This window comes from Oncorhynchus mykiss, chromosome 26 (genome assembly GCF_013265735.2).
Source record: "Oncorhynchus mykiss isolate Arlee chromosome 26, USDA_OmykA_1.1, whole genome shotgun sequence".
In the NCBI taxonomy this organism is placed as follows: domain Eukaryota; kingdom Metazoa; phylum Chordata; class Actinopteri; order Salmoniformes; family Salmonidae; genus Oncorhynchus; species Oncorhynchus mykiss.
This window is the reverse complement of record NC_048590.1, coordinates 42,138,022-42,149,975: the sequence shown is the minus strand read 5'-3', so window position 1 is coordinate 42,149,975 and position 11,954 is coordinate 42,138,022. Positions and strand designations below refer to the sequence as shown.

At 42.6% G+C, this 11,954-nt stretch overlaps 2 protein-coding genes across 3 annotated transcripts; one reads left to right on the top strand and one right to left on the bottom strand.

Moving 5' to 3' along the window:
• The first annotated feature begins 1,109 nt into the window (after window positions 1-1,109).
• Window positions 1,110-2,212, top strand: LOC110506841 (cocaine- and amphetamine-regulated transcript protein-like). Its single transcript, XM_021586700.2, has 3 exons — window positions 1,110-1,390; window positions 1,518-1,601; window positions 1,848-2,212. Exons 1-3 carry the CDS (start codon window positions 1,226-1,228, stop codon window positions 1,953-1,955), a joined length of 357 nt encoding a protein of 118 aa, XP_021442375.2. The 5' UTR covers window positions 1,110-1,225; the 3' UTR covers window positions 1,956-2,212.
• A 4,311-nt stretch (window positions 2,213-6,523) lies between these two features.
• LOC118936602 (protein CDKN2AIP homolog A-like) lies at window positions 6,524-11,834 on the bottom strand. 2 transcript variants are annotated; one of them, XM_036963915.1, is made up of 4 exons: window positions 11,686-11,834; window positions 10,581-10,830; window positions 9,886-10,001; window positions 6,524-9,191 (listed from the first exon to the last, which is right to left on the bottom strand). In XM_036963915.1, exons 2-4 carry the CDS (start codon window positions 10,826-10,828, stop codon window positions 8,650-8,652), a joined length of 906 nt encoding a protein of 301 aa, XP_036819810.1. In that variant the 5' UTR covers window positions 10,829-10,830; window positions 11,686-11,834; the 3' UTR covers window positions 6,524-8,649. The 2 variants fall into 2 exon arrangements, with proteins under 2 accessions (XP_036819810.1, XP_036819811.1); XM_036963916.1 differs by lacking the exon at window positions 11,686-11,834 and adding an exon at window positions 11,098-11,493.
• Between the last annotated feature and the right edge of the window lie 120 nt (window positions 11,835-11,954).

The window sequence follows — 11,954 nt, the reverse complement described above, 5'->3', positions numbered from 1 at the left end:
AGCTCTAGAGTTCCTCTGTGGAGATGGGAGAATCTTCCAGAAGGACAACCATCTCTGCAGCACTCCACCAATCAGGCCTTTATGGTAGAGTGGCCAGACGAAAGCCACTCCTCAGTAAAAGGCACATGACAGCCCGCTTGGAGTTTGCCAAAAGCCACCTAAAGACTCTCAGACCAAGATAAACAAGATTCTCTGGTCTGATGAAACCAAGATTGAACTCTTTGGCCTGAATGCCAAGTGTCACGTCTGGAGGAAACCTGGCACCATCCCTATGGTGAAGCATGGTGGTGGCAGCATCATGCCGTGAGGATGTTTTTCAGCGGCAGGGACCGGGAGACTAGTCAGGAACGAGGCAAAGATGAACGGAGCAAAGTACAGAGAGATCCTTGATGAAAACCTGTTGCAGAGCGCTCAGGACCTCAGACTGGGGCGAAGGCTCACTTTCCAACAAGACAATGACCCTAAGCACACAGCAAAGGCAATGCAGGAGTGGCTTCGGGACAAGTCTCTGAATGTCCTTGAGTGGCCCAGCAAAACCAAGGCCTTGAACCCGATCGAACATCTATGAAGAGAACGGAAAATAACTGTGCAGCAACACTCCCCATCCAACCTGACAGAGCTTTAGAGGATCTGCAGAGTGCCAAGCTTTTAGCATCATACCGAAGAAGACTCGAGGCTGTAATCCCTGCCAAAGGTGCTTCAACAAAGTACTGAGTAAAGGGTCTGAATACTTATGTAAATGTGATATTTTTTTTTTTTTAAATAAATGAGCAAACATTAAAAAAAAACTGTTTTTGCTTTGTCATTATGGTGTATTGTGTGTAGATTGATGAGGGGTGAAACAATTTAATCCATTTTAGAATAAGGCTGTAACGTTACAAAATGTGGAAAAGGTCAAGGGGTCTGAATTCTTTCCGAAGGCACTGTACCATCTCATAGAAAACATCTCATGTCGTCAATGAAAAAAAAGTGAGTAATCTGTGCCTTGTAGGAGCGCCCACAATTTTAAGCAATTACAAGCCATCCAACTTTACGTAATGACTCACCCACGCCATCTCTCTTACGCATGAAAAATCTATGGTTAAGGTGGCGCAACGGAAGTCACAGACTTCGGACACGGCGGTACACAGATAAAAGGTGTTTGGATTGCGGTAACTGGAGTATTAGAACGGGACCTTTTTGGAGACGAAATATATCTTATACTGTGCGCAATCTCATTAGGACCATGGAGAGCTCCAGGCTATGGACCAGAGCGGTGGTTTGCGCGGTGTTGCTGTCCATCGTTCTTAGTGCTGAAATTGACTACTCGGATTCCGAACTGGACTTCGACACAAGAAGTGTGAGAGACTTCTACCCCAAAGATCCGAATTTGACCAACGAAAAGCAACTGGTAAGTTTCTATCTAGGCTAAAAGTAAAACCTGCGACTTTAATGGTTAATGAGCATTAGATTTTTGTCTATTTGAAAGGTCTGCTTTGGAAGGATTTCTCATTCTAATGTGTCAATATTTCCCACAGCTTGGAGCACTACATGACGTTCTTAAAAAGCTGCAGACCAAGAGACTTCCATTCTGGGAAAAGAAATTCGGCCAAGTCCCTACGGTAAATTTAACAATTTGAACGAACCTTCTAAACATGGAACGACCTATATTTCGAAAAACTGATTGCCTAAACTGGCGCGTAAAACTACATTTCAACATTTTAACTTTCACTAAATGCGTTCATGTGCCATGTTTTGGGAATGATGTGATCTGATGTGGTGACAGGTGGATATGGCCCCACAGACCTTTGCATCTGTTGGCAAAAATGTCACACACGGTCTTATTTTGTCTACCTTCTTTTTTTCAGTGCGACGTTGGAGAGCAGTGCGCAGTGAGAAAGGGCGCGAGAATCGGCAAAATGTGCGACTGTCCTCGCGGAGCTTTCTGCAACTCTTACCTGCTCAAGTGCTTGTGAATTGAATTGGTCTGAATGTAAGTTAGAAGTTGATGGCAAACTAAAACTGTTACATCAGAACGATATGTGATATAGGAATATTGTTATGATACTACAATATACGATTATCCGGAGAGTGACAGGTTGCATTCTGAGAGATTGTCCCCAAAAAGGCTTATTTTGAACTTATGAAATATTTTATTTTCAACTGGATGTTTCTGTAACCAAAAATGAGTTGTGCTATGAATAAACAGCGCTCTATCTTGTTTTGTAAAGCAGTCTGAGTGGTCTCTCTTTGCTCCAATAATTTCATGATCCACATGCATACAGATGATGCGCAATGCTGTGTGCGATAATGTTATGGGTTATTTCCTACAAACTCACGAAGTAAAAAATACCTACCGATAATATTAGTCATGAAGTACATGGATTCATGAGGGCTGAGTCTTGTCTGGACTGAGAATGAAATAGCATTTTTAGGCCAAATGGAGATATGGTCGGACAGAAACAAAACAGTAGTGTATGTACATTAGTTTAATCTAATACATAGTATTTACTTAGAGCAGTAGACATTTACACGACCTTCATTAAGATGAATAAAAGTTATATAATCACAATAGTTCAACTTGTAGAGAATATTTTATGGTTTTCAAGTGAATAAAAAGTGTGTTATTTAACTATTTCCCTTGTGGTGTTTTTCCATAGAAGCATTGGTGTCACTCCAGGCTTTTTTGGGGTGTCTTTGCATTGTTGTGAGGTAACCAACATTACTCGGTTAGAGGAAAGCAAACCCTTTTATTACAGTATTTCCTGAAATAACACAAAAGTAGCAGGTTTGAATTTTTCCATTCTGTTCCACCCAAAGTGGCTCACAAACCTGACAGTTGGTGTTTGCAAAACATGTTGTAAATCAAGTTGTTGTTGATGGGCTCTGGTCATAAGTAGAGCAGTGTATAGAGAATAGGTTGCCATTTGGAACACATGCTCTCACATATTATCACACCAAGGTGTGTGTATCTGATTCAAACATAGGACTGAATCGTAGGACATTGTTAGGCTGTGAGGTCATATCAGCTAATTACATAAATGCAATCGGTGACGCAGAGACAGGTGTTGTAAGGCAGGAGGTGGGATTGCTGTCATAGTTCATAGTTGTGGATTGCCTTACAACACCACATACCTAAATAGCTAAAATTTACCCATCCTCCCAGGCTCTCCCACTGCGGTTGATCTCCACCTCCATCCCTCCATCCCTCACTTCTCCAGGCTGTCTCTCTGATTCCTCTCCTCTCTCTTCTCCGATGGGCCCATGTCTCATTAATAATGAATGTGTTGCGTTCATACCCTGGTGAAGACAGTTTGCCTGTCGAAACGTTGGGCATCTGAGCTCTTAGAGTGCGGCTCTCCTTTATTTTCAAGTTTTCCACTCTGCTAGCCAGCACCTCGCCTAAATAGGTGTGTGTTTCTTTTTCCTCTAGATTGTGTTGCATTCTACAACACAGAATGTTATTTCGGTCTATTTGGCGCCTGCCTTTCAAACACACTGTCCGCCCTCCTGAATCGTCTTACCAGTCGCGCTACTGAAAAGCAAGCTCCTCAGCGGCACAACTTCAGGCTAAGGAGTGAGTTTCGACATTCACCCCCCAACTTACTCTACAGCAACCACAGTCCCCAGCATTGATCTGAGCGAAACTGCAGATCTGGGTCACCGCACCACCTGTAACGGACCTCACGCAGCTTGCCTAGCAAGTACCGCTTCCTCCTGAATCGGCTCATACCTAGGCTCAAGCCCAGGACCTTTCCTTGCAAACGTACGTGACCGCTCTGCTGAAGCATCTTACCAGTCGCGTCATAAGTGGGGCTACTTCAGTCTGGGGAGTGAGTTTCACACATACCATGTGATACACACACATGGTGTTACTTCTCTATACGTTAGTTTCCTTTATGTTTATTCATATTGAATAGATCGCTGGAAGTGGGAACTCTCTGGTTGACAGTATAGTCTGATGGATGCACACACAGAGAAGCCCACTCGGGACAGTGATGATGAATGAGACTGGAAAAAGGACCATTATCTGAAAGTTACCTGCTGATGGCAATGTTAACAGCGTGCACTGACGCACATCAAACTTACTTTCCTGCAAAGAGCCTGGTCATAAACAACGTTAAGTCAATAGTGGAGACAAATAAAATCTAACTTCTCCAAAAAAGTCGGCCAACAACAAGCGTGATATCTGTACATGTCTCTATGATTGAACATGTTTGTGTAACAGACAGTAGCGGTTACAACCTATATGTTGTGATAATTGTGTTGTTTGCTCTATAATCTGTTGGTTCATATGCCTTGCGACCGTGATATACTGTATAGGCCTAAAGGAAAGGGACAATTTTAGCTAGCTAGCCGCTGGAGGGAATCAAAAGGAGGTGCAACAATTCAGGTTGTTTCTGTCAATGACCTATGCTCTCAATGCGATTTGATAGGAGTGAAGCCAAATCCTAACTGGCTTCCCTTGACCCTTTTTTGGAATGCCAGGACCATTCACAGTTGAGCTCACTCAGTTTAGCTCAATGCTGATTAGCTATTATTTGATTTTTTTTTATTCAAGGGTGCTCGCTGGCTTGCAGCAACATCGCCATACTCTTTTGGACCAGAGGGCATCAAATAGAGGGCCTACATATACCAAGACAGAGGGGCGCTGTTTCGAAAATTATGAAACACATAGAGACTCAAGATTTGTTTTATTTTTCTTGGTCCGTTTTTGGGGGAAGCCTGGCTTTCCTTGCCACCCATGAATACACGCCACTGGCAGCGTGCATTCAGTTCTGTCCAGGGCAATGCTCAAACTCTTCATCTTCGGTGAAAGAACACATGCCACTCAAAGCTCAAAAGTCTCACCCAACAGAGCACAGGAGTTGGCTCAGAGTGGGGAGTGTTGTTGTGCAGAAGGTTGTTTTTTGACTCCACTGGGCCTTTAAATAACTATTCGGCTGACACTTCAGATGTGAGGACAAACATGGAAGTTAATAATGGGCTGTTTAGAGCCAGAGAAATCAGGTCACATAGCAAATTATGCTGCAGCTGGCTTATTTACATAAACTTTACATAACCTAAACACAGCATTGTCTTTCATGCAGTATTTTGCTCTGTTGCTAGTTCTGGCATATCTCTTTATTTGATAGGGAGTGAGACAGGTACAATTAAAATATTTGACTCATCAAATTGACAAGGGTCAGATGCACTCATGTATGTGTGTGAGTGTTATCGCTATCTATGAAACACCATCTGTGGGTTGTACAGAAAACTTTCCCATCAGATTAAATTCCCCACCACATCCAATAATGTTCATTCCAAAGGACCCTCAACGCCTTGTTGTTACAATGACACTACATACATATGGTCTGTAACCATGCTGTGCTAAAACATCATTTTCCCTTCACTCATTAAGTATTATACACGGAGTATACCAAACATTAGGAACACCTTCCTACTATTCAGCAGGTGTTCTTAATGTTTTGTATACTCAGTGTATATCTAAAGGAACATATTCCACAGTTAACTAGCTGTGAGTAGCGTAAACACATACTAACTCTCCAGCAGTACTACAACAACCTGAAGGAAACACTATGATGGTGACACAAGACAGCGGCGGGTCAGGATGAGGTCAGCCACCAATATGCCAATTAAATCACGATTTATAAGGACTTGACTTGGCTTGTAAAGTAACTAACACCTATTAAGCGGGAACAAGAAGCTGACCAAGGGTGACTCAAAATGCATGTTGATGGGTGCATCTATTACATTATTATTACGGCTATTGAGAGAAGAACGTAATGAAGATGCCAGGGAGAGTGACTAGGCACAATTACTTGTAAATCAGTAGCAGACTCTAAGGACTGTAATGAGAAAAAGCGGATGGCAAGAACATTATCTGATTATTATGAACTGGGTTGTTTCGAGCCCTGAATGCTGATTGGCTGACACCCGTGGAATATCAGACAGTATACCACAGGTATGACAAAACATTTATTTTTACTGCTCTAACTATGTTGGTAACCAGTTTATAATAGCAATAAGGCAGCACGGGTGTTTGTGGTATATGACCAATATTCCATGGCTAAGGGCTGTATCTAGGCGATGCGTCGTGCCTAAGATCAGCCCTTAGCCATGGTATATTGGCCATATACAATACCCTCTCGTGCCGTATTGCTTAAATATATCCTAGCATGTGTTTTCATTACCCTGAGTCATTATGCTTGAGACATACTACATGGGCGACAGGTAGCCTAGCGGTTAGGGAGACGATCCAGCAACCCTTGTGCCCTTGAGCAAGGCACTTTATCCCCTACAACAGCTCCCCGGGCGCCCAGTGTGGCAGGCCCCTGCACCTCTCCAAAACCTGTATGGATGAATTGAAATAATCTATCAGTCAATTATCAATAAGGCTACAACTATCAAAATTCAAACCCCAAAGACTTGATGGCAACCTAACCTTACCATAATTGGGACTTAATCTATGTTCTTGTCTTTGATAAATGTGTTTCACCCTCTTCATGTCAGTGTGGATAAGAGACAATCATTGGACGACAAACATTCTTAAATTATTTTTATTAACAAAAATATAGAAACAGGGACCGCTCATAGAAATGTAAAATGTCACTAAATATTGTGGCCATTTACACATCAATGCAACCCATTTCATATCATTCAGCTTTGAAAAGCAAAACATTACAGCAGCGATCTTCCATTGATGATTTTTGAATGTAAAGACTCAAGCACTATCAAACATGTCATACAATTCTATGAACCTGGCTTAACGCCAATCATCTCCTTTAGAATTACTGAATCAATTCAGAAACATAACAAAAACTGACATTTTCTCAACAGCTTTCCTCACACAAAATAGAACACAGTGGTTTTAAATGAATGTCAAAGTTCCATCATCAACAAGATCTACATCATGCAGAACAACTAAACAAGATGCCTCCGTTAGTATTCAGACAAACACACTGAGTTATAATAGTGACAATGCATTCTACTGTGAACAGAAAACAACAGTTGAAATAATGATTCTGTCAGAGGACTTGTGCATTTTAAATACGAGAGCCGGTGTTAAATTATCAAAAGTATACCTCATTCTCATTCCATGACTAACTTTGTAACTTCATTAAACAAAAAAAGCATAACATTTGTAATGTGATCACTCAGGGAGATTTGAAGCATCAATAGAAAACTCGAATGACGAGCCACACAGGATTCATTAGTTGCATGTTATTAACGGTATTGATAAACGGTAGAAATGTCCCTCGTCTAGTGGTCGGGTTGTTAATCAGATAGCTGATTAAATGGCTTGAAGGTCAGACCCAGTGCAGCCGCACTATCCACCATAGTCCTGAGCTAGGTGTAGGGTTACGTTGCACCTAGAGGCTGATCCTGGGGCAGTTTAGCATTTTCCTGACTAATGGCTAAGGTTAGGATTGAGGGAGAGGAAGCTGATCCTAGATCTATGGGGAACTTCACCCCGGAGCCCTGAGCTAGAGGACGTAGAAGGAAAGTGCATGGCGTGACTATAGACCCAAGCAAAGGGAGGGAAAATGTGGTGACATTTTGTGAACCACACCCTTACGAAGTGTGTACATTTCTCCATTGTTGTAGGCAGCAGACGGGCACAACAAATACTAAAAGGGACTAAACTTCTTACCATCCCCACTCTGAAGGAATCCAAATGACCTATGGAACAAGAACTGGGTATACGCTCCTCAAGAATAATAAAAGCGTAAAAACGACTAAGTGGTGGTGATGCATTGAGTCCATCCATTCAGTGGTACTGTATGACTCATAGAGCAGCTCCATTCAAACCCACACAACTTCTAAATACCAGGGCCGTGTTCATTAGGGCACACAGTAGCAAAACGTTTCGGAACGAGAAACTGAAATTAGCATGTATTATTGGACCAGGAGAGGTAGTTCCTCCCAGTTAGGGATGTGCATGGTTATTCGAATATTCCAACAGACGTTAGTATTCGAATACTTGTGTGAGTATAACATTTTGTGAGAAATTTCAAATTATTAATTTAATAAAACTAACTTTTTTATGTTGTTTTTATAAAAAGACCGGTAGCCATGTGTAGCTTGTTGTTTATGTAGGCCAATCAACGTGGAAAAGAGGCCAAATGTGTAACAAGTGGAATGAAAGTTTACTTATGCAATGCAAGATGGAATAAAATTACTGAATTAAAATTTAGCGAAATGAGAAAGAATAACAACCAACAGGTAGGCTGTTGTTTTATCTGAATGGGGTTGGGGGAAAAGCTCAGCATGTGGCCTCAATTAGCCTAGCTAGCTATAGCTGGCTAGCTTCTCTAGGCTACTCCAGTCAAGACAGGCACTGTTATATAGGATAATAAATAACATTGAATTGCCTTGGTGTCTCTCTCTCCCTCCATCCATCTGTTCGCCCCCTCTGCAGCTGCAGCAATAGAGCGCCAGCCTCTCTCCCTCCCGCAGCAGTGCTCAGGTAAAAAAAAAAAAAACTAACAAACAAAATATAACAATAACACATGTATTTCGAATATCTGACAAAAATTCATTATACTATTCAAATTGTGAAATTATTTCAAACCCCCATTCCTACGTCCCTATTTTACTACATTTTGATGCCTACTGAACATGACCCTGGAAAGGCCCCCGGAGGATACTCTATGACCCATGGCTGTGCTACGACGGCCCGTCTCCCTGCTGCTCTGGCTGGAAGGGGTAGCTGATAGCGGGAGGGAAGCCCGGGTTCCTGGGCTGATCATCCAGTAGCACCAGATCCTCTACATCCCTACCATTGAACCGCCGCCGGCAGATCTTCACCATCACCTTGCGCCCCTGGAAGGCCTTGAGGGCCTCCTTGGATGCCATGGCCCTGGCGGCTGCCTCGTCACGCCCGTAGCCCGTGCCCAGATAGACTGTCTGGCAGCGCAGCTCGCACACCTGGCCCTCCTTCTGGGAGCGCGCCGCAGGCAGGTCGGGGATGTCCTTCAGGGGCACAAAGACGCAGCTCAGGCTCTCTTTGGACGACTCAGTGCAGGCACGCAGGATTTCAAAGTGGTCCAGGTTGGGGCCGAAGCCCCCTGCCGACACCAGCTTCCACGCCACAGCCTTGTAGAGGCGGTTGAAGAAGGGCTGGTGCTCGGCCGGTGCCTGCGGGGGAGGGCCTTGCTTGAAGGGGTTCCCAGGCTTGGTCCGCTTGGCGCAGCTGTCGTCGTCGCCCCCTGAGAATCAGCAAGATAAAAGACAACTGAGTAGGGATTCTTCCCGGCAACACTGGCTTCACCTGCAGAGGACAGATTCCAGCGGTGTGAGGGAGGCGTCGGATAGGCAGCGTTTACTTCAAGGCCAAAACAAAAGCAGCAGAAAAAATACTGCTGTATGATTAATCTAACCGTAACAATGTAGAGTATTTTGATGGAAAAATACAGAACTTTTCCCACTTTAATTGTCCCACAAATATACAGAAATGGATATACAGCATCACAGTAATTGCCGTTCAGTGTACTGAATCACTTCCATGAGTTAACAATACTGTACAACCCTGAAGCAAAGACAGGCCATTGGTCAAAGACAGGACATTTCTTTTTTGTAGGGCTATAATATTAGCGTCAATTAAAACGTTTAAAGTTGGACTCTCCAAACTATACAAGGAATCTAAACTTTAAATAGTTTCAAATTCAAATGAAATCAACGTTTATTGATCAAGTGCACAGGATACAGGTGTAAACAGTAGAGTGAAATACTTACTTGCTACCTCTCTTCAACAATGCAGTACAATATCAATCAAGGATCAAATGTCAAACAAAGTCTTAAATAACAAGTAGTAATAAAAATTAGAAGGGGGAAAAAGTAATAAAAACTAGTTATGAGAAGTATGTACACAACTGAATATACAGTAGGATTTCAGCATCATACCTGCAGTCCTCTTTCCTTTCCCCAAGATTTCATCTCTGGTCTTTCGAACTGGAGCATCATTGACAACCACTCCCTCTGCCATTTCCTTGATCCTGTCCATGACAGGTTGAGGGTATCTGCAAAACAACACAGTCAGAAGAAGACTAAATTCCTTTTAGGACAGTTGACCCTTGTCTCCTGTTTTGTTTGTTTGTTTTTACATTGGTTTACTTTTTTGGAATACTGTAGTAGTTGTTCATTCTGGTTGGTCCAAACTGGAGAGTATATGTTCTAGTGTTGAACGATTTTAAACCAGATGCTATTGAAGAACACCAGCAGCACCCCCCATTATAACTCTAACTAATACTATTTTCACACTATCAACAGTGCAGACCCCAACCATATACTGTGCTGGCTCGGATATTTTCTTCTCACACTGTCCTTTCCAGCAGGTTTTCATGGATGCATAACCAGGCCATTGCAGCTCTGCTCGTCTCTGTAGTATACGCTAGTTAACAGATGCTTTTATCCAGATATACTTACAGTAGTATGTGCATACATTTTGTGTGAAGTGTGAAAATTATATTACAGTAACGCTCCACATCGAAATCCATAAAAAACGAAGTTCCTCTATCCATTCCTCAAACATCGCCTGTTTGAGATCTAGTTGACAAGACAGCACAAACAGATCTGGGACCAGGCTACAATACACATACCTGCAGCCCAAGAAGATGTGGTTGGCCCAGCATATGGACAGTGAGAGCAGCCTGTCCAGACTGGGGCTGGGGAAGCCCGGCTGGACTGTGGGGAACGTCTCCATGTTCCTCAGGAAAAACTCTCGTCTGGCATGCCACTGCTTGTTGGTCTCATGCCCTCCTCGGAGTGACTCCACCCACTCGACCAGGTGGGGGTTCTGGTCCAGGTACTCTGAAACAATGTCCTCTCCACTCCTCCCCTCCGCCATCACTGTAACACAGAGCAGAGACACAATGTGTTAGGCTATATCAGTGTTACAGTGACTAGAGGCAAAAACAGGCTACTCAAGACTCAAATCAAATCAGCTGATTTGATGGGAAATGATATACCACACTAAGTAAATCCAGTGTGTTTTGTGCTCTGTCTATCATGTTTTTCTAGAGGCACGGCATCAACAGATTTATCAGGCACTGGAAGCTGTTGCTGTTCTATGATAGTTATAACACCAGAAATATGGTTATAGCCAGAGTCCTTCACCTGCAATTTGTCAGCAGCGGCTTGTTAAGAGGGAATATTATAACGCTACAGAAGCTGAAGTAGTCGTCTTCTGACATCTTTTAAAGTCACTGCTGGCATCTATTCTTTGTGATTATTGTCCTCACTGCCTACCAAACAACTTCGAGATTGTGGGGAGAGGGCGATTTAGATATCATAACAAATATCACGTAACGTTAGTAGGGCCAAATCAGAAAACCGCTTGTTTACGGAAGTCAATGTTGGTTTGTTGCAATGCCAATTATCTAACATTACCGTCTCTGTTGTTACTAGCTAATTTATCATCAGACATATCATTCGGTGAGTAACTTAACATCAACCGGGTTAATATATTTTACATAGCTAGCCATCCTCCAATGTGGCTAGCTAGTTAGCTAGCATTGAATTAGCATAAGACTTTAAAACAAACGCCGGGTATTAGCCTAGCTAGCAAACACAACAAACGTATGTTGGTGGCTGCACTACGCCAACGTTAGCTTTATTTGAGCAACATAGACTTACTGGATAACTATATCAAAGAAAGTTGCAGAATATATTTTATTGATAGCAAACATACAGTTCAGAACGAACCTCAAACTGTCCAGGCAGCGCCGTTGCTGTATGAGTCATGACCAGTGATGCAAACAAGTTGACTGTCGAACTACAACTTCCACACGATTGCGCAACAACAGATACCACATGTTTTTGATCAAAGATATAGCTACTTCGAGATCATTTATATATATGTTGGGGGGGTTTAGATAGAAAAAATTGATCATTACAGTAGCTAAATCAATCGTACAAGGGAAGAAAACGTTTAATGAACTTATGTGGAAACCAAAGGAAAGACTACAATTTCC

Excerpts from the sequence above, each read along its gene's own strand:
- LOC110506841 (XM_021586700.2), top strand. The coding sequence starts at position 1,226 with ATGGAGAGCTCCAGGCTATGGACCAGAGCGGTGGTTTGCGCGGTGTTG. Across the intron at positions 1,391-1,517 it reads TGACCAACGAAAAGCAACTG|CTTGGAGCACTACATGACGT; the intron begins GTAAGTTTCTAT and ends TATTTCCCACAG. Across the intron at positions 1,602-1,847 it reads AATTCGGCCAAGTCCCTACG|TGCGACGTTGGAGAGCAGTG; the intron begins GTAAATTTAACA and ends TCTTTTTTTCAG.
- LOC118936602 (XM_036963915.1), bottom strand. The coding sequence starts at position 10,828 with ATGGCGGAGGGGAGGAGTGGAGAGGACATTGTTTCAGAGTACCTGGAC. Across the intron at positions 10,002-10,580 it reads CACATCTTCTTGGGCTGCAG|ATACCCTCAACCTGTCATGG; the intron begins GTATGTGTATTG and ends GTTGTTTTGCAG. Across the intron at positions 9,192-9,885 it reads GAAAGGAAAGAGGACTGCAG|GGGGCGACGACGACAGCTGC; the intron begins GTATGATGCTGA and ends GCTGATTCTCAG.